This window comes from Oncorhynchus kisutch, linkage group LG14, assembly GCF_002021735.2.
Source record: "Oncorhynchus kisutch isolate 150728-3 linkage group LG14, Okis_V2, whole genome shotgun sequence".
NCBI classification, from domain to species: domain Eukaryota; kingdom Metazoa; phylum Chordata; class Actinopteri; order Salmoniformes; family Salmonidae; genus Oncorhynchus; species Oncorhynchus kisutch.
In genome coordinates this window covers 4775504-4797681 of record NC_034187.2, presented here as the reverse complement: position 1 = coordinate 4797681, position 22178 = coordinate 4775504, and the positions used below count along the sequence as shown (strand labels likewise).

Genomic DNA, 22178 nt, shown 5'->3' with positions numbered 1-22178 from the left:
GGATACGGGAACAGTACTGGGAGGAGGGAGGAACAGGAAACAGACTCGGGAGGGAGGAACCAGGAACAGACTGGGAGGGAGTGAGGGATGGAACAGGAACAGACTGGGAGGGAGGCGAGGGAGGAATCAGGAACAGACTGGGAGGGAGAGAGGGAGGAACAGGAACAGACTGGGAGGGAGGAGAGGACATGGAAAGACTGGGAGGGAGGGAGGAACAGGCACAGGACTGGGAGGGAGGGAGGAACAGCGAACAGACTGGGAGGGAGGGAGGGAGGAACAGGAAACAGACTGGGAGGGATGGAGGGAGGAACATGGAACAGACTGGGAGGACAGGAAACAGACGGGGGAGGGAGGGGAGGAACAGGAACAGACTGGGAGGGAGGGAGGGAGGGAGGACAAGGAACAGACTGGGAGGGAGGGAGGGAGGAACAGGAACAGACTGGGAGGGAGGGAGGAACAGGAACAGACTGGGAGGGAGGGAGGGAGGAACAGGAAACAGACTGGGAGGGAGGGAGGGAGGAACAGGAACAGGACTGGGAGGGAGGGAGGAACAGAACAGACTGGGAGGGAGGGAGGGAGGAACAGGAACAGACTGGGAGGGAGGGAGGGAGGGAGGGAGGGAGGAATAGGAACAGACTGGGAGGGAGGGAGGGAGGGAATAACAGGAACAGACTGGGAGGGGGGAGGGAGGGAATAACAGGAACAGACTGGGAGGGAGGGAGGAGGAGGAACAGGAAATACTGGGAGGGAGGGAGGAACAGGAACAGACTGGGAGGGAGGAACAGGAACAGACTGGGAGGGAGGGAGGGAGGAACAGGAACAGACTGGGAGGGAGGGAGGGAGGAACAGGAACAGACTGGGAGGGAGAGAGGGAGGAACAGGAACAGACTGGGAGGGAGGGAGGAACAGGAACAGACTGGGAGGGAGGGAGGAACAGGAACAGACTGGGAGGGAGGGAGGAGGAACAGGAACAGACTTGGGAGGGAGGGAGGGAGGAACAGGAACAGACTGGGAGGAGAGGGAGGGAGGAACAGGAACAGACTGGGAGGGAGGGAGGGAGGAACAGGAACATACTGGGAGGGAGGGAGGAACAGGAACAGACTGGGAGGGAGGGAGGGAACAGGAACAGACTGGAGGGAGGGAGGGAGGAACAGGAACAGACTGGGAGGGAGGAACAGGAACAGACTGGGAGGGAGGGAGGAACAGGAACAGACTGGGAGGGAGGAACAGACTGGAGGGAGGAGGAACAGACTGGGAGGGAGGAACAGACTGGGAGGGAGGAACAGACTGGGAGGGAGGAACAGACTGGGAGGAACAGGAACAGACTGGGAGGAACAGGAACCGACTGGGAGGGAGGAACAGGAACCGACTGGGAGGGAGGAACAGGGACAGGCTGGGATGGAGGAACAGGGACAGGCTGGGAGGGAGGAACAGGGACAGACTGGGAGGGAGGAACAGGAACAGGCTGGGAGGGAGGAACAGGAACAGGCTGGGAGGGAGGAACAGGGACAGACTGGGAGGGAGGAACAGGGACAGACTGGGAGGGAGGAACAGGAACAGACTGAAATATCACATTTTACATAACTATTCAGACCCTTTACTCAGTACTTTGTTGAAGCAGCTTTGGCAGCGATTACAGCCTCGAGTCTTCTTGGGTGTGACGCTACAAGCTTGGCACACCTGTATTTGGGGAGTTTCTCCCATTTTTCTCTGCAGATTCTCTCAAGCTCTGTCAGGTTGGTTGGGGCGCGTTGCTGCACAGCTATTTTCAGGTCTTCAGAGATGTTCGATCTGGCTGGGCCACTCAAGGACATTCAGAAACTTGTCCCGAAGCAACTCCTGCGTTATCTTGGCTGTGTGCTTAGGGTCATTGTCCTATTTGAAGTTGAACCTTCACCCCAGTCTGAAGTTCTGAGTGCTCTGGAGCAGGTTTTCTTTCAGGATATCGCTGTACTTTGCTCTGTTGATCTTTCCCTTGATTCTGTCTCCCAGTCCCTGCCTCTGAAAAACATCCCCACAGCATTATGCTGCCACCACCATGCTTCACCGTAGGGAAGGTGCCACGTTTCCTCCAGACGTGATGCTTGGCATTCAAGCCAAAGAGTTCAATTTTTGTTTCATCAGGCCAGAGAATCTTGTTTCTCATGGTCTGAGAGTCCTTTAGGTGCCTTTTGGCAAACTCCAAGTAGACTGTCATGTGCCTTTTTACTGAGAAGTGGCTTCCATCTGGCCACTCTACCATAAATACCTGATTGGTGGAGTGCTGCGGAGATGGTTGTCCTTCTGGAAGATTCTCCCATCTCCACAGAGGAACTCTGGAGCTCTGTCAGAGTGACCACCGGGTTCTTGGTCACCTCCCTGACCAAGGCCCTTCTCCTCAGATTGCTCAGTTTGGCCGGGCAGCCAGCTCCAGGAAGAATCAGTGGTTCTAAACTTCTTCCATTTAAGAACGATGGAGGCCACTGTGTTCTTGGTGACCTTCTATGCTACAGAAATGTTTTGGTACCCTTCCCCAGATCTGTGCCTCGACACAATCCTGTCTCTGAGCTCTACGGACAATTCCTTTTACAATTAAAATTAAACCTCAAGGCTTCGTTTTTGCTTTGACATGCACTGTCAACTGTGGGACATTATATAGACAGGTGTCTGCCTTTCCAAATCATGTCCAATCAATTGAATTTACCACAGCTGGACTCAAATCAAGTTGTAGAAATATCTCAAGGATGATCAATGGAAGCAGGATGGACCTGAGCTCCATTTACAGTCTCGTAGCAAAGGATCTGAATACATTTATGTAAATAATATTTCTAAAAACCTGTTTTTACTTTGTCACTATGGGGTATTGTGATGTCACAATGGGGTATTGTGATGTCACTATGGGGTATTGTGATGTCATTGTGGGGTATTGTGTGTAGATTGATCAAATAAATGTATTTAATCCATTTTAGAATAAGGCTGTAACGTAACAAAATGTCGACAAAGGGAAGTGTCTCAACACTCTCCCAATGCACTGTACCTGTGACTGATTTCTCCACCCTGACCTAAGACTCTCACACATTTCCCTTACGTGTTACTCTCTGTATCCAAACCCTTCCAGCTACTAGTTCAGCCACAGCCAACGCTCTTCAGGAGTCCTACATGCTCTCAGACCTCCAGAACACTATCCAGTCCCTACAGGAGGCAGCGGAGGAGCGTCTGAAGGAGGAGCAGGATGAGCAGCTGAAGGAGCTGACAGCTAATCTAGAGGAGGCAGGGAAGAGACAGGCCACGCTGCAGCAGGAGAAAGAGGAGGCGCAGGCAGAGAACGCTGAGCTGCTGCAGAACTACACTCGGCTGCAGACGTCTGTCACAGAGCTCCAGTCACGTGTTCAGGAACAGGAGGGGAAAGCCCGGAACAAGGCTCAGCTAGACCAAGAGATACAGGGGCTGAGGAATGCTCTCGCAGGTACAGTCTCAATATTTATTCCCCCCAAAAATGATTGAACATTTATTTATAACAGGTAAGATATATTGTGAGACTTAGGTCTCATTTACAAATGTATAATACAATATAAACAAACACAAAGTATAGTGAGGGTAAACTGAAATTCAGATTTTCTGTTCAGGTTACTGATTGAATTGAAAGGAAAGGGAATTGATTCTATCCCTTGAGTGGGTTTTAGTTATTTGTCAAAAGCTCAAGTTAACTCCCAACTTCTTTTTTTGGTCATCTTTTTCAAGGTGCAGAGAAGGAGATCTCTAGACTGAAGAGTCTTCAGGTATCTATCACGTAATGTATTTACAATGTGGTTGAAATCTGTAGTTTATTCTGTGATCGTTCCTGCTTTAAATGATTGTGTTTGGAACAGAGTGAAACAAAGATGGAGGTGGAACACGCTGACATTCTAGAACTCAACACCGTCATCGGGACGTTGAGGAAGGAGAAGGTGGGGGTTTGTTTACTCTCTAGTTATCTAGGACTGAGTAATGATAACTAGGTTATATACACAGGGTACCAGTACTGAGTAATGATAACTAGGTTATATACACAGGGTACCAGTACTGAGTAATGATAACTAGGTTATATACACAGGGTACCAGTACTGAGTAATGATAACTAGGTTATATACACAGAGTACTGAGTAATGATAACTAGGCTATATACACAGGGTACCAGGACTGAGTAATGATAACTAGGCTATATACACAGGGTACCAGGACTGAGTAATGATAACTAGGCTATATACACAGGGTACCAGGACTGAGTAATGATAACTAGGCTATATACACAGGGTACCAGTACTGAGTAATGATAACTAGGCTATATACACAGGGTACCAGTACTGAGTAATGATAACTAGGTTATATACACAGGGTACCAGTACTGAGTAATGATAACTAGGTTATATACACAGAGTACAGAGTAATGATAACTAGGCTATATACACAGGGTACCAGGACTGAGTAACGATAACTAGGCTCTATACACAGAGTACCAGTACTGAGTAATGATAACTAGGCTATATACACAGGGTACCAGTACTGAGTCAATGAGTATTGATAACTAGACTATATACACAGGGTACCAGTACTGAGTAATGATAACTAGGCTATATACACAGGGTACCAGTACTGAGTAATGATAACTAGGCTATATACACAGGGTACCAGGACTGAGTAACGATAACTAGGCTCTATACACAGAGTACCAGTACTGAGTAATGATAACTAGGCTATATACACAGGGTACCAGTACTGAGTCAATGAGTATTGATAACTAGACTATATACACAGGGTACCAGTACTGAGTAATGATAACTAGGCTATATACACAGGGTACCAGTACTGAGTAATGATAACTAGGCTATATACACAGGGTACCAGGACTGAGTAACGATAACTAGGCTCTATACACAGAGTACCAGTACTGAGTAATGATAACTAGGCTATATACACAGGGTACCAGTACTGAGTAACGATAACTAGGCTCTATACACAGAGTACCAGTACTGAGTAACGATAACTAGGCTCTATACACAGGGTACCAGTACTGAGTAATGATAACTAGGCTCTATACACAGGGTACCAGTACTGAGTAATGATAACTAGGCTATATACACAGGGTACCAGTACTGAGTAATGATAACTAGGCTCTATACACAGGGTACCAGTACTGAGTAATGATAACTAGGTTATATACACAGGGTACCAGTACTGAGTCAATGAGTATTGATAACTAGACTATATACACAGGGTACCAGTACTGAGTAATGATAACTAGGCTCTATACACAGGGTACCAGTACTGAGTCAATGACTAATGATAACAGGAGTATGCAATAATTGAGGTAGATAGGTACATATAACTAGGAATAAAGTGTTAGATTGCAATCAGTTGCCTCAGAGAGGGTGAGGGCCCTGAGAAGGGTTTTCTACATTGCCGTTTGCTGTTCGATGAGAGCTATTTTCAGTTGAATTATTTCATTATTGTTGACCATTTTTATTTTATTTTTATATATTTTTCTTTTTTCTTCCTCAGCGGAATCTACAGGAGAGGCTTGCCAGGGCCGAGGAGAGAGTGGAGTCAGACAGCCTTGATGGAGGGGAGTCCTCCCCATCCGCCACAGAGCAGCTATCAGGGCTGAGGGCAGAGCTAGAGAAGAGTGAGCAGTCGTTGAGCGAGATCCAGGAGGAACGAGATACCCTCCTCAACGAGCTGGAAGAACTGGACCAACAGAACCAGCAGGCTACACAGGTCTGGTTTGCATTTGTACAGACTACACTGTGGGGTTTGCTTGTTTTGTATTTTAACAGGGAAATGGGTCATTTCATTGTGAATTTATTTAAAGACGAGGTTTACGTGATCAAATTATGGTTTGTCACTCACATTTGTGTTATGCCGTACAAACAAGTCTCCAAAGTTTATATTCGTCAGATGCGCAGCAAAGTAACACGACCGAGACAAGGTTATGGACATGCTGTTTCATTGTGTTGCGTCTCCACGTTACAGCATGTCATCTCGGTGAAGGAGCAGCTCTCTGTTCAGCTGAAGGAATCTGAAGCCGTTGTGGCTCGGCTCCAATCAGAGCTCAGTACCACCGCCGACCAGAGGGTGGCGCTGCAGCAAGAGCTAAAGGCCCAGCAGGAGAAACTGAGCCACAGTGCCTTCACTCTCAACGATCTACACATGGGCAAGCAGCAGCTGGAGGACACCGTTAAGGAGCTGAGAGACAAACTTGGACGGGCAACAGAGATGGGAAAAGAGGCACGCAGGGAGACCCAGGAGTTCCAGAGATCCATACAGGAGAGGGAGGAGCAGCTGTCGGCTGCCCGGGCAGAGCTGTGTGAGGCTGGGGAGAGAGGGAGAGAATCCGGGGCGTCCATAGAGCAGCTGGAAGTGCTCAGGAGAGAACTGGCAGAGATGAGGAGCTCCCAGGAGAAGATGATGTCAGAAGACTACGAGATGAAGATGGAGAAGCAGAGGCTGAAGACGGAGGCTGAGCAGGCCCAGGGGAGGATAGAGGAGCTGGCCAGACAGGTCAGGGAGGTTCAGGCTGCTCTCACCAGGACCGTCCTGGAGAAGGACACTCGTATCAAGGCTCTGAAGCTGGAGAAGAGCCAGCTGGAAGGGGAACTGGGCCAGGCAGAGAAGGGCCTACAGGAGCAGACCTGGCAGTACCAGCAGACCATTGAGGAGCTGACCGCTGCCCGCTCCATGGACGCCTCGGCACTACAGGTCCACTGTTGTTTTAATCAATTTATCTATCTACATTTAATTTTTCTATATATATATTCTAGATATTTTCAAGCTATTTTCTGATGTTATTGAACAGAGAGAGATGGATGTCAGTGGGCAGGTACAGAGAGAGGTTATGTCAAAGTCCCGTAGGCTGGATTTGAACATATGCAGACATTCTATGCCAGGGGTGTCGAACTCATTTCGTAGAGGGACTAGTGTCTGCAGTTGTTTTTTTTTCAATTAGGACCTAGACAACCAAGTGAGTGGAGTTCCTAACTAATTTGTGACTTTATTTCATCAATGAAGACCAAAGGAGGGGCAATGATCCGCTGACGCTCGGCCGTCCGTGGAAGGAGTTTGACCAGCCAGAGGCTGCTGCATTAGGATGCTGTTAGACCAGCCAGGACACTTAGTATCTTCATTTATCATTAGACCAGCCAGGACACTTAGTATCTTCATTTATCATTAGACCAGCCAGGACACTTAGTATCTTCATTTATCATTAGGATGCTGTTAGACCAGCCAGGACACTTAGTATCTTCATTTATCATTAGACCAGCCAGGACACTTAGTATCTTCATTTATCATTAGGATGCTGTTAGACCAGCCAGGACACTTAGTATCTTCATTTATCATTAGACCAGCCAGGACACTTAGTATCTTCATTTATCATTAGACCAGCCAGGACACTTAGTATCTTCATTTATCATTAGACCAGCCAGGACACTTAGTATCTTCATTTATCATTAGACCAGCCAGGACACTTAGTATCTTCATTTATCATTAGGATGCTGTTAGACCAGCCAGGACACTTAGTATCTTCATTTATCATTAGGATGCTGTTAGACCAGCCAGGACACTTAGTATCTTCATTTATCATTAGACCAGCCAGGACACTTAGTATCTTCATTTATCATTAGACCAGCCAGGACACTTAGTATCTTCATTTATCATTAGACCAGCCAGGACACTTAGTATCTTCATTTATCATTAGACCAGCCAGGACACTTAGTATCTTCATTTATCATTAGACCAGCCAGGACACTTAGTATCTTCATTTATCATTAGGATGCTGTTAGACCAGCCAGGGGCTGCTGCATTAGGATGCTGTCTTCATTATATTGATCTGTCTTCATTATCATATTGATCCGTCTTCATTATCATATTGATCTGTCTTCATTATCATATTGATCCGTCTTCATTATCATATTGATCTGTCTTCATTATCATATTGATCTGTCTTCATTATCGTATTTCTGTCTTCATCATATTGATCTGTCTTCATTATCATATTTCTGTCTTCATTATCATATTGATCTGTCTTCATTATCATATTGATCTGTCTTCATTATCATATTGATCTGTCTTCATTATCATATTGATCTGTCTTCATTATCATATTTCTGTCTTCATTATCATATTGATCTGTCTTCATAATCATATTTTTCTAGAAAGTAGTTTTTATCTTTCTCACTTTGTTTATTATTTTAATGTCATTTGTTAAGCGTTGACTTTGAACCAAATGTTTTGTTTTGAAGTGCTATATAAAGAAAGTTTGATTTGATTGTAGACGGAGCATGAGCGGACAGTGAGGCTGAACCAGGAGAAGGATCTGGAGATATCCCAGCTTAAAAGAGACGTGGAGCAGATGTCCTCCGACCACAGAGACACCAACGAGATGCTGTCCATCACCGTGGCCGGACAGAAACAGCTGACCGACCTCCTCCAGGTCAGCTGACATACCATAGAGTTAGATAGAGGACTCATCTTTTGTCTTATAACAGATATATATATATATATATCCATGAGTCCTTTTATCGAACTCTGTGACAGACCTTTCTGACATTTTAAAGGGTCAATCTGCAGTTAAAACAACTACAAGGCGGTCACGCCCGCCACCTTTCGGGGGTGTTATGGATAGATATGGCTGCAGAAATGTCATGACTCTCATAATTCGTAGACCAAGCTATGGATACAAGGACTGACTACAAGATCAACATGATAAATGTAACCATGTGTTGGAGCTATACAGCGTTTGTTTACAATTACGTTGTTTACAAACAATGGAGTGAAACGTTTGCGTTCCGATGGGGTTAGACAGTTGAACGAAGCTCATGAGACATTTATAAGTTATATCGTTTATTATAATCAATGTTTATGTATCATTAATTTATAAGTCAAAAAAATGCATGTAGGAATTGCAGATTGCACTTTTTTTTTTATGATTCTAAATGTGAATCTCCAGGAGAAGGACTCCTTCACGGAGAGCCTGAGAGCCAACATGGCCGCCACCCAGAGGGAGCTGGAGGCCGGGGTCCAGGCAGCCACCCAGGAGGCTGAGACCCTGAGAGGAGCTCTGGAGGAGAAGGACAAGCAGCTGGGAGGCATGAAGGAAGACAACAGCCACCTGAAGGTAGGTCTACAATATGTATGACATGGGTAACGTGCAATATATCTGTTATGCTATTTATTATGGCTTATTTGGATAGTGACAAGTACACCTTGAGACACATGTTGAGTGTGTAATGTACAGTGTCCATTTTGTATACAGCAGTACTGTGTGCCTAAGTTACTTTTCCCCTCGGGGAAATGAAAGTTCATCTTCAACTCCGCTCCTACCCTTCTCACTGATCTACCCGGCCTGTTGTGACTGATCTACCCGGCCTGTCGTGACTGATCTACCCGGCCTGTCGTGACTGATCTACCCGGCCTGTCGCGACTGATCTACCCGGCCTGTCGCGACTGATCTACCCGGCCTGTCGCGACTGATCTACCCACCCGGCCTGTCGCGACTGATCTACCCACCCGGCCTGTCGCGACTGATCTACCCACCCGGCCTGTCGCGACTGATCTACCCACCCGGCCTGTCGCGACTGATCTACCCGGCCTGCCGCGGCTGATCTACCCGGCCTGCCGCGGCTGATCTACCCGGCCTGCCGCGGCTGATCTACCCGGCCTGCCGCGACTGATCTACCCGGCCTGCCGCGACTGATCTACCCGGCCTGTCGCGACTGATCTACCCGGCCTGTCGCTACTGATCTACCCGGCCTGTCGCGACTGATCTACCCGGCCTGCCGCGACTGATCTACCCGGCCTGTCGCGACTGATCTACCCGGCCTGTCGCGACTGATCTACCCGGCCTGTCGCGACTGATCTACCCGGCCTGTCGCGACTGATCTACCCGGCCTGCCGCGACTGATCTACCCGGCCTGCCGCGACTGATCTACCCGGCCTGCCGCGACTGATCTACCCGGCCTGCCTGCCGCGACTGATCTACCCGGCCTGCCGCGACTGATCTACCCGGCCTGCCGCGACTGATCTACCCGGCCTGTCGCGACTGATCTACCCGGCCTGTCGCGACTGATCTACCCACCCGGCCTGCCGCGACTGATCTACCCGGCCTGTCGCGACTGATCTACCCGGCCTGTCGCGACTGATCTACCCGGCCTGTCGCGACTGATCTACCCGGCCTGTCGCGACTGATCTACCCGGCCTGTCGCGACTGATCTACCCGGCCTGCCGCGACTGATCTACCCGGCCTGCCGCGACTGATCTACCCGGCCTGCCGCGACTGAACTACCCGGCCTGTCGTGATTGTCCATTTAATCATTAGTTTAAAAATAATGTAAAAAATAATTGCATTGTCGTCGTCCCCCCCCTGCTTTAAAAGCACTTTTAGATAATTAATTGATGTAATGAAAAATGCAATACAAGTGTAATAACTGATGATCACCCTATCAGGAGGAGATCGATCGCCTCAGGGACCAGCAGAACAGACCCCAGCCCTCCGGCCTGTCCGAGCCACGCACCCTGGACATCATCACAGGTAAATAGAATTTGCTGTTCTGCTGTTGTTTACAATATGATGTGAGGCTTTCCCTTGGTGGTACCAGCCCATGATTTCGTCTGTATGCATTGTTATGGCTCCAGGCTTTCCCTTGGTGGTACCAGCCCATGATTTCGTCTGTATGCATTGTTATGGCTCCAGGCTTTCCCTTGGTGGTACCAGCCCATGATTTCGTCTGTATGCATTGTTATGGCTCCAGGCTTTCCCTTGGTGGCACCAGCCCATGATTTCGTCTGTATGCATTGTTATGGCTCCAGGCTTTCCCTTGGTGGCACCAGCCCATGATTTCGTCTGTATGCATTGTTATGGCTCCAGGCTTTCCCTTGGTGGCACCAGCCCATGATTTCGTCTGTATGCATTGTTATGGCTCCAGGCTTTCCCTTGGTGGTACCAGCCCATGATTTCGTCTGTATGCATTGTTATGGCTCCAGGCTTTCCCTTGGTGGTACCAGCCCATGATTTCGTCTGTATGCATTGTTATGGCTCCAGGCTTTCCCTTGGTGGTACCAGCCCATGATTTCGTCTGTATGCATTGTTATGGCTCCAGGCTTTCCCTTGGTGGTACCAGCCCATGATTTCGTCTGTATGCATTGTTATGGCTCCAGGCTTTCCCTTGGTGGTACCAGCCCATCATTTCGTCTGTATGCATTGTTATGGCTCCAGGCTTTCCCTTGGTGGTACCAGCCCATGATTTCGTCTGTATGCATTGTTATGGCTCCAGGCTTTCCCTTGGTGGTACCAGCCCATGATTTCGTTTGTATGCATTGTTATGGCTCCAGGCTTTCCCTTGGTGGTACCAGCCCATGATTTCGTCTGTATGCATTGTTATGGCTCCAGGCTTTCCCTTGGTGGTACCAGCCCATGATTTCGTTTGTATGCATTGTTATGGCTCCAGGCTTTCCCTTGGTGGTACCAGCCCATGATTTCGTCTGTATGCATTGTTATGGCTCCAGGCTTTCCCTTGGTGGTACCAGCCCATGATTTCGTCTGTATGCATTGTTATGGCTCCAGGCTTTCCCTTGGTGGTACCAGCCCATGATTTCGTCTGTATGCATTGTTATGGCTCCAGGCTTTCCCTTGGTGGTACCAGCCCATGATTTCGTCTGTATGCATTGTTATGGCTCCAGGCTTTCCCTTGGTGGTACCAGCCCATGATTTCGTCTGTATGCATTGTTATGGCTCCAGGCTTTCCCTTGGTGGTACCAGCCCATGATTTCGTTTGTATGCATTGTTATGGCTCCAGGCTTTCCCTTGGTGGTACCAGCCCATGATTTCGTTTGTATGCATTGTTATGGCTCCAGGCTTTCCCTTGGTGGCACCAGCCCATGATTTCGTCTGTATGCATTGTTATGGCTCCAGGCTTTCCCTTGGTGGTACCAGCCCATGATTTCGTCTGTATGCATTGTTATGGCTCCAGGCTTTCCCTTGGTGGTACCAGCCCATGATTTCGTTTGTATGCATTGTTATGGCTCCAGGCTTTCCCTTGGTGGTACCAGCCCATGATTTCGTTTGTATGCATTGTTATGGCTCCAGGCTTTCCCTTGGTGGCACCAGCCCATGATTTCGTCTGTATGCATTGTTATGGCTCCAGACTTTCCCTTGGTGGTACCAGCCCATGATTTCGTCTGTATGCATTGTTATGGCTCCAGGCTTTCCCTTGGTGGCACCAGCCCATGATTTTGTCTGTATGCATTGTAATGGCTCCAGGCTTTCCCTTGGTGGTACCAGCCCATGATTTGGTCTGTATGCATTGTTATGGCTCCAGGCTTTCCCTTGGTGGTACCAGCCCATGATTTCGTCTGTATGCATTGTTATGGCTCCAGGCTTTCCCTTGGTGGTACCAGCCCATGATTTCGTCTGTATGCATTGTTATGGCTCCAGGCTTTCCCTTGGTGGTACCAGCCCATGATTTCGTCTGTATGCATTGTTATGGCTCCAGGCTTTCCCTTGGTGGTACCAGCCCATGATTTCGTCTGTATGCATTGTTATGGCTCCAGGCTTTCCCTTGGTGGTACCAGCCCATGATTTCGTCTGTATGCATTGTTATGGCTCCAGGCTTTCCCTTGGTGGTACCAGCCCATGATTTCGTCTGTATGCATTGTTATGGCTCCAGGCTTTCCCTTGGTGGTACCAGCCCATGATTTGGGGTCACCCCACAAATGTTTTGTAGCCGTCACATAATAAATACATTTCGAATCAAACTTTATTTGTCACGTGTGCCGAATACAACAGGTGAAATGCAGTGAAATGCTTACGTACAGGCCCTAACCAACAGTGTAGACCTTACAGTGAAATGCTGACTTACAGGCCCTAACCAACAGTGCAGACCTTACAGTGAAATGCTGACTTACAGGCCCTAACCAACAGTGTGGACCTTACAGTGAAATGCTGACTTACAGGCCCTAACCAACTGTGTAGACCTTACAGTGAAATGCTTACGTACAGGCCCTAACCAACAGTGTAGACCTTACAGTGAAATGCTTACGTACAGGCCCTAACCAACAGTGTAGACCTTACAGTGAAATGCTGACTTACAGGCCCTAACCAACTGTGTAGACCTTACAGTGAAATGCTGACTTACAGGCCCTAACCAACAGTGTAGACCTTACAGTGAAATGCTTACGTACAGGCCCTAACCAACAGTGTAGACCTTACAGTGAAATGCTGACTTACAGGCCCTAACCAACAGTGTAGACCTTACAGTGAAATGCTGACTTACAGGCCCTAACCAACAGTGTAGACCTTACAGTGAAATGCTGACTTACAGGCCCTAACCAACAGTGTAGACCTTACAGTGAAATACAGTGAAATGCTTACAGGCCCTAACCAACAGTGTAGACCTTACAGTGAAATGCAGTGAAATGCTTACAGGCCCTAACCAACAGTGCAATTTTTAAGTAAAAAATAGGTATTAGGTGAACAATTGATAAGTAAAGAAATACAATAAATGACAGTGAAAAATAACAGTAGAGGGGCTCTATACAGTAGAGGGGCTCTATACAGTAGAGGGGCTCTATACAGTAGAGGGGCTCTATACAGTAGAGGGGCTCTATACAGTAGAGGGGCTCTATACAGTAGAGGGGCTCTATACAGTAGAGGGGCTCTATACAGTAGAGGGGCTCTATACAGTAGAGGGGCTCTATACAGTAGAGGGGCTCTATACAGACACCTGTTAGTCAGGCTGATTGAGGTAGTATGTACATGTAGATATGGTTAAAGTGACTGCATATATGATAAACAGAGAGTAGCAGCAGCGTGAAAGAGTGGTCGGGGGGGGGGGGGCACACAATGCAAATAGCCCGGGTAGCCATTTTGATTACCTGTTCAGGAGTCTTATGGCTTGGGGGTAAAAACTCTTTTGAGAAGCCTTTTGGCCCTAGACTTGGCGCTGACTTTATATGAGTCATCTTATAAAATAATGATGAAGTCGTTCACAATACTATATTAAGAAGGGGAATAGACTAGTGAAATCGTATTCAGAAAATACGTTGTTACATTTGTTTTTTAAATTGCATTGCCCCCCCGCCCTGACTGATCTACCCGGCCTGTCGTGACTGATCTACCCGGCCTGTCGTGACTGATCTACCCGGCCTGTCGTGACTGATCTACCCGGCCTGTCGTGACTGAACTACCCGGCCTGCCAATACTGAACTACCCGGCCTGCCAATACTGAACTACCCGGCCTGCCAATACTGAACTACCCGGCCTGCCAATACTGAACTACCCGGCCTGCCAATACTGAACTACCCGGCCTGCCAATACTGATCTACCCGGCCTGTCAATACTGAACTACCCGGCCTGCCAATACTGAACTACCCGGCCTGCCAATACTGAACTACCCGGCCTGCCAATACTGAACTACCCGGCCTGCCAATACTGAACTACCCGGCCTGCCAATACTGAACTACCCGGCCTGCCAATACTGAACTACCCGGCCTGCCAATACTGAACTACCCGGCCTGCCAATACTGAACTACCCGGCCTGCCAATACTGAACTACCCGGCCTGCCAATACTGAACTACCCGGCCTGCCAATACTGAACTACCCGGCCTGCCAATACTGAACTACCCGGCCTGCCAATACTGAACTACCCGGCCTGCCAATACTGAACTACCCGGCCTGCCAATACTGAACTACCCGGCCTGCCAATACTGAACTACCCGGCCTGCCAATACTGAACTACCCGGCCTGCCATAATCATCCATCTAATCATTCGTTTTGTTTTTGTTTTTTAAATTGCATTGCCCCCCCCACCCAAAGTGTAATAACTGATGATCACCCTATCAGGAGGAGATCGATCGCCTCAGGGACCAGCAGAACAGTCCAAACAGGAATATACGATAAAAAAAAATATATATAATTCAATGATTGTTTTGGGTTGAACATTATGCAAATGTTTTGTTATATCTTAGTGTCAAAATAGAGCTCCAGAATTTAGATTTTTTTTTTGGGGGGGGGGGGTTCGATTGAGATTAATTTTCCTTCATCGTTTATGTACGATGCACTAACAGTTTTTATATAGGCCTAATTCGATTGGTTCTAATTTACCACCTGTGGAAGTAGAAAGTCAAAACACGTTAGCTATGTCGCTAACTTTTAAATATAACACCATGTATTAATCTTAACGGTAAATGTAAATCCTAATTAAAATACTTTTTGTTGCAATGTGGCCGACTTCACTTGTGATGGCCGTCGTGCTACGTATTTCAAAGCCCTATCAGATCAGATGTCTTGATTTGTTTAATAGGTGTGCTTTGCGTTCGGTAAAGAGCATTAAGAAATAAACATTACACCTACAAGAAAGCGTTGACCGTCCTCTCTTTTTAATTTGGACAACTTATTGCTTCCAAAGTAGTAGTTTTCACACAATTCTGAGAGGTGTGAGAAGGCTCACTCACTACAGCAGCCGGTCCCAGTGCACCAGGCACAGCAGTGGGGCAGACACTTTTAGTACAGCAATCATGAGAATAATGCCTTTTTACTGTTTTATCAAATTCATGGCTTTATCCGCCCCAGAAAAGAGGAAGTTTTGATTCAGGTGATTCAGATTCAAGTTTTGATTCAGGTGATTCAGATTCAAGTTTTGATTCAGGTGATTCAGATTCAAGTTTTGATTCAGGTGATTCAGATTCAAGTTTTGATTCAGGTGATTCAGATTCAAGTTTTGATTCAGGTGATTCAGATTCAAGTTTTGATTCAGGTGATTCAGGTTGAATGGGAACAATAAAAAATGTAACTCGTGCAAAATACCCTTTTTTTAAATTTATTTTTTAAGTCGCCGTCTCATAGTCCTGCAGAAAGGAATTGCCTTGACGACAGTCACATTCAGATGTACAATTTTTTTTTATCACAGAACTGGAGAATGAGATCAGCCAGCTGACGAGCACCAGAGACGGACTGGAGGAGGAGGGCCACTCCCTGAAGAGGAGAGTGGAGGAGCAGCGGGGGCACCTCCTCTCCTCCCAGCAGTCTCTCCTGGCGCAGCAGAATGAGTTGGAGCAGGCCCACCAACGCCACGAGCAGAGCAGAGAGAACTACGATAGGCTGATCCACGCCAAGGACGAGGAGATTGGGCGCCTGCAGCAGCAAGTAGATCACCTCGGCCACACCCACTCCTCCCAGGAACAGGAAGTGGTCATCCTCCAACAGGAAGACAAGACCCAGTCGTCCCTGAATAACGGAGAGAACGACAACGAGAAACATGACCTGTCAAAGGTGGAGATAAACCGTCTGGTGAAGGTATTTCCTGCATTTGATCATTTAATATTATAATAATAATCTAATAAATAATCTGATTTCTGTTAAATGACAAAAAAAAAAAACTGAGAACAAAAAAAAATGAAAATAAATGTAATGACATCATCCAATGACATCATCCATCCACTTGACTTGAGCAACTGTAGCCTTCTTGCTAAGACATCTGATCTAAACCTGAAGGGCATCAAGGAGAAAGAGACTGAAATCAGCCAGCTGAATGAGAAGAACCTCAACCTGACCAGACAGCTGGCCCAACTGGTGGTCTCCAGAGAGGAGATTGGGAAACTCTCCCAGATGCTCTTGCAGAAGGTATGTCGTTTTTAAAAGGGCAAAATGCAGTTCAAACAACTGTTTTAGTAAAAAAAAGCCGAGGGATGGGGCTGGAGAAATGTAACGTCTGGACCCTACTATGGATACAAGGACTTGACCATCCATGATATCAAATGTATAGTTTAACCATGTTTTGAGGTCGATGTAACAGTTTGTCTTATTGAAGGATACCGATTTGTATTTCTCTCAAGGACCTGGAGATCCAGGCACTGCATGCTAGAGTCTCCCTGGGGGGCCACAGCCAGGACGTGATGTTCCTCCAGCAGCAACTGCAGGCTTACGCCGTGGAGAGAGAGCAGGTCAGAGTCAACTTTATTTGCCAAGTAGACTGTATGTACACTACAGTTCAAAAGTTTGGGGTCGTTTAGTAATTTCATTTTTTGAGCCGTTTCCAGCTACAATAGTCATTTACAACATTAACAATGTCTACACTGTATTTCTGATCAATTTGATGTTATTTTAAAAATGGACAAAAAAATTGCTTTTCTTTCAAAAACAAGGACATTTCTAAGTGACCCCAAACCTTTAAACGGTAGTGTATATCTGTAGTAGTAGTATTCATCTACATATAGTATATAGATGTAGTAGTAGTAGTATATATGTAGTATTAGTCTACATATAGTATACATGTAGTAGTAGTTCTATTCATCTACATATAGTATATAGATGTAGTAGTAGTAGTAGTATATATGTAGTATTAGTCTACATCTAGTATACATGTAGTAGTAGTTGTATTCATCTACATATAGTATATAGATGTAGTAGTAGTATTTGTCTACATATAGTGTAGATGTAGTAGTAGTATACATGTAGTATTAGTCTACATATAGTATACATGTAGTAGTAGTCTACATATAGTATATAGAGGTAGTATTAGTCTACATATAGTATATAGATGTAGTAGTAGTCTGTATATAGAGGTAGTAGTAGTCTACATATAGTATATAGATGTAGTAGTAGTCTGTATATAGAGGTAGTCTACATATAGTATATAGAGGTAGTAGTAGTCTACATATAGTATACATGTAGTAGTAGTCTACATATAGTATACATGTAGTAGTAGTCTACATATAGTATATAGATGTAGTAGTAGTCTGTATATAGAGGTAGTAGTAGTCTACATATAGTATACATGTAGTAGTAGTCTACATATAGTATATAGATGTAGTAGTAGTCTGTATATAGAGGAAGTCTACATATAGTATATAGAGGTAGTAGTAGTCTACATATAGTATGCATGTAGTAGTAGTCTACATATAGTATATAGAGGTAGTAGTAGTCTACATATAGTATATAGATGTAGTAGTAGTCTACATATAGTATACATGTAGTAGTAGTCTACATATAGTATATAGATGTAGTAGTAGTCTGTATATAGAGGTAGTCTACATATAGTATATAGAGGTAGTAGTAGTCTACATATAGTATATAGCAGTAGTAGTAGTCTACATATAGTATACATGTAGTAGTAGTCTACATATAGTATATAGATGTAGTAGTAGTCTGTATATAGAGGTAGTAGTAGTCTACATATAGTATACATGTAGTAGTAGTAGTCTACATATAGTATATAGATGTAGTAGTAGTCTGTATATAGAGGTAGTAGTAGTCTACATATAGTATACATGTAGTAGTAGTCTACATATAGTATATAGAGGTAGTAGTAGTCTACATATAGTATACATGTAGTAGTAGTCTACATATAGTATATAGAGGTAGTAGTAGTCTACATATAGTATATAGAGGTAGTAGTAGTCTACATATAGAGGTAGTAGTAGTCTACATATAGTATACATGTAGTAGTAGTCTACATATAGTATATAGATGTAGTAGTAGTCTACATATAGTATATAGAGGTAGTAGTAGTCTGTATATAGAGGTAGTAGTAGTCTGTATATAGAGGTAGTAGTAGTCTACATATAGTATATAGAGGTAGTAGTAGTCTGTATATAGAGGTAGTAGTAGTCTACATATAGTATATAGATGTAGTAGTAATCTGTATATAGAGGTAGTAGTAGTCTACATATAGTATATAGAGGTAGTAGTAGTCTACATATAGTATACATGTAGTAGTAGTCTGTATATAGAGGTAGTAGTAGTCTACATATAGTATACATGTAGTAGTAGTCTACATATAGTATATAGATGTAGTAGTAATCTGTATATAGAGGTAGTAGTGGTCTACATATAGTATATAGAGGTAGTAGTAGTCTACATATAGTATATAGAGGTAGTAGTAGTCTACATATAGTATACATGTAGTAGTAGTCTGTATATAGAGGTAGTAGTAGTCTACATATAGTATACATGTAGTAGTAGTCTACATATAGTATATAGAGGTAGTAGTAGTCTACATATAGTATACATGTAGTAGTAGTCTACATATAGTATATAGATGTAGTAGTAGTCTGTATATAGAGGTAGTAGTAGTCTACATATAGTATATAGATGTAGTAGTAGTCTGTATATAGAGGTAGTAGTAGTCTACATATAGTATATAGATGTAGTAGTAGTCTGTATATAGCGGTAGTAGTAGTCTACATATAGTATACATGTAGTAGTAGTCTACATATAGTATATAGATGTAGTAGTAGTCTGTATATAGAGGTAGTAGTAGTCTACATATAGTATATAGATGTAGTAGTAGTCTGTATATAGAGGTGGTAGTAGTAGTCTACATATAGTATATAGATGTAGTAGTAGTAGTAGTAGTCTACATATAGTATACATGTAGTAGTAGTCTACATATAGTATAAAGAGGTAGTAGTAGTCTACATATAGTATATAGATGTAGTAGTAGTCTGTATATAGAGGTAGTAGTAGTCTACATATAGTATATAGAGGTAGTAGTAGTCTACATATAGTATACATGTAGTAGTAGTCTACATATAGTATATAGATGTAGTAGTAGTCTGTATATAGAGGTAGTAGTAGTCTACATATAGTATACATGTAGTAGTAGTCTACATATAGTATATAGAGGTAGTAGTAGTCTACATATAGTATACATGTAGTATTAGTCTACATATAGTATATAGAGGTAGTAGTAGTCTACATATAGTATACATGTAGTATTAGTCTACATATAGTATATAGAGGTAGTAGTAGTCTACATATAGTATACATGTAGTAGTAGTCTACATATAGTATATAGAGGTAGTAGTAGTCTACATATAGTATATAGATGTAGTAGTAGTAGTCTACATATAGTATACATGTAGTAGTAGTCTACATATAGTATATAGATGTAGTAGTAGTCTACATATAGTATAAAGAGGTAGTAGTAGTCTACATATAGTATATAGATGTAGTAGTAGTCTGTATATAGAGGTAGTAGTAGTCTACATATAGTAATCATGTAGTAGTAGTCTATATATAGTAATCATGTAGTAGTAGTCTACATATAGTAGTAGTCTACATATAGTATATAGATGTAGTAGTAGTCTGTATATAGAGGTAGTAGTAGTCTACATATAGTATACATGTAGTAGTCTACATATAGTATATAGATGTAGTAGTAGTCTACATAGAGTATATAGAGGTAGTAGTAGTCTATATATAGAGGTAGTAGTAGTCTGTATATAGTATATAGAGGTAGTAGTAGTCTGTATATAGAGGTAGTAGTAGTCTGTATATAGTATATAGAGGTAGTAGTAGTCTGTATATAGAGGTAGTAGTAGTCTGTATATAGAGGTAGTAGTAGTCTACATATAGTATATAGATGTAGTAGTAGTCTATATATAGTATATACATGTAGTAGTAGTCTACATATAGTATACATGTAGTAGTAGTCTACATATAGTATACATGTAGTAGTAGTCTGTATATAGAGGTAGTAGTAGTCTACATATAGTATATAGAGGTAGTAGTCTACATATAGTATATAGAGGTAGTAGTAGTCTACATATAGTATATAGATGTAGTAGTAGTCTATATATAGTATATACATGTAGTAGTAGTCTACATATAGTATACATGTAGTAGTAGTCTACATATAGTATACATGTAGTAGTAGTCTACATATAGTATACATGTAGTAGTAGTCTGTATATAGATGTAGTAGTAGTCTGTATATAGAGGTAGTAGTAGTCTGTATATAGCGGTAGTAGTAGTCTGTATATAGAGGTAGTAGTAGTCTACATATAGTATATAGAGGTAGTAGTAGTCTACATATAGTATATACATGTAGTAGTAGTCTACATATAGTATACATGTAGTAGTAGTCTGTATATAGAGGTAGTAGTAGTCTACATATAGTATATAGAGGTAGTAGTCTACATATAGTATATAGAGGTAGTAGTAGTCTACATATAGTATATAGATGTAGTAGTAGTCTATATATAGCGGTAGTAGTAGTCTACATATAGTATATAGAGGTAGTAGTAGTCTGTATATAGAGGTAGTAGTAGTCTACATATAGTATATAGATGCAGTAAAAACAGAACAATAAGAGGATATAATAAACAAATTGACATTTTTTTTAAAGTTGTGTAAAGTGACTGTGTAAAGTGTGTAAAGTGACTGTGTAAAATTGGTGAATGTGTGTAGAATTTGGGATTGTTAAAGTAAAATGTGTTTTTGTTCATTTAGGTGCTGGCAGTGCTGAATGAGAAGACGAGGGAGAACAGTCAGCTGAGGGGGGACTACCAGCGCATCATGGACATTGTAGCAGGGAAGGAAGCTGTGCTCCTCAAGGTCCAGCAGGAGAACCAGAGGTTGTCCACCATGTCTGACCCCTCAGGCAGCCAGGAGATGTTCAGAGAGACCATCCAGAACCTGTCCCGGATCATCAGGTGTAGTTGTGTTGTACATTTGGTGCAGAAATACAGTACCTCAGTTGGTAGAACAAGGTCCTTGCAACTCCAGGATTGTGGATTCCTTTCCCGGGAATACAAGTCCATTTGAATAAGAGTTGTCTGCTAAATGATATACACTACCGTTCAAGAGTTTGGGGTCCATAAAAAAAAAGTGGTATCTGAGAATGGCCAATAAAAAGAAAAGATTAAGATGGGCAAAAGAACACAGACACTGGACAGAGGAACTCTGCCTAGAAGGCCAGCATCCCGGAGTCGCCTCTTCACTGTTGACGTTGAGACTGGACAGAGGAACTCTGCCTAGAAGGCCAGCATCCCGGAGTCGCCTCTTCACTGTTGACGTTGAGACTGGACAGAGGAACTCTGCCTAGAAGGCCAGCATCCCGGAGTCGCCTCTTCGCTGTTGATGTTGAGACTGGTGTTTTTTCGGGGTACTATTTAATGAAGCTGCCAGTTGAGGACTTGTCTGTTTCTCAAACTAGACACTCTAATGTACTTGTCGTCTTGCTCAGTTGTGCACCGGAGCCTCCCACTCCTCTTTCTATTCTGGTTAGAGCCAGTTTGCGTTGTTCTGTAAAGGGAGTAGTACACAGCGCTGTACCAGATCTTCAGTTTCTTGGTAATTTCTCGCATTGGAAAAGCCATCATTTCTCAGAACAAGAATAGTCTGACGAGTTTCAGAAGAAAGTCTTTGTTTCTGGCCATTTTGAGC

At 44.0% G+C, this 22178-nt stretch overlaps 1 protein-coding gene across 1 annotated transcript in view; it reads left to right on the top strand.

Annotated features, from left to right (window-relative positions):
• Positions 1–22178, top strand: part of trip11 (thyroid hormone receptor interactor 11) — an 84474-nt gene that overhangs the window by 14371 nt on the left and 47925 nt on the right. Inside the window, exons 7-18 of the mRNA XM_031787677.1 lie at positions 3098–3445; positions 3721–3758; positions 3849–3926; positions 5518–5733; positions 5989–6714; positions 8288–8446; positions 8963–9130; positions 10459–10543; positions 15919–16304; positions 16503–16631; positions 16844–16951; positions 21243–21445. Coding sequence (XP_031643537.1) covers positions 3098–3445; positions 3721–3758; positions 3849–3926; positions 5518–5733; positions 5989–6714; positions 8288–8446; positions 8963–9130; positions 10459–10543; positions 15919–16304; positions 16503–16631; positions 16844–16951; positions 21243–21445 — 2644 coding nt within the window. The remainder of the gene's footprint in view (positions 1–3097; positions 3446–3720; positions 3759–3848; positions 3927–5517; positions 5734–5988; positions 6715–8287; positions 8447–8962; positions 9131–10458; positions 10544–15918; positions 16305–16502; positions 16632–16843; positions 16952–21242; positions 21446–22178) is intronic.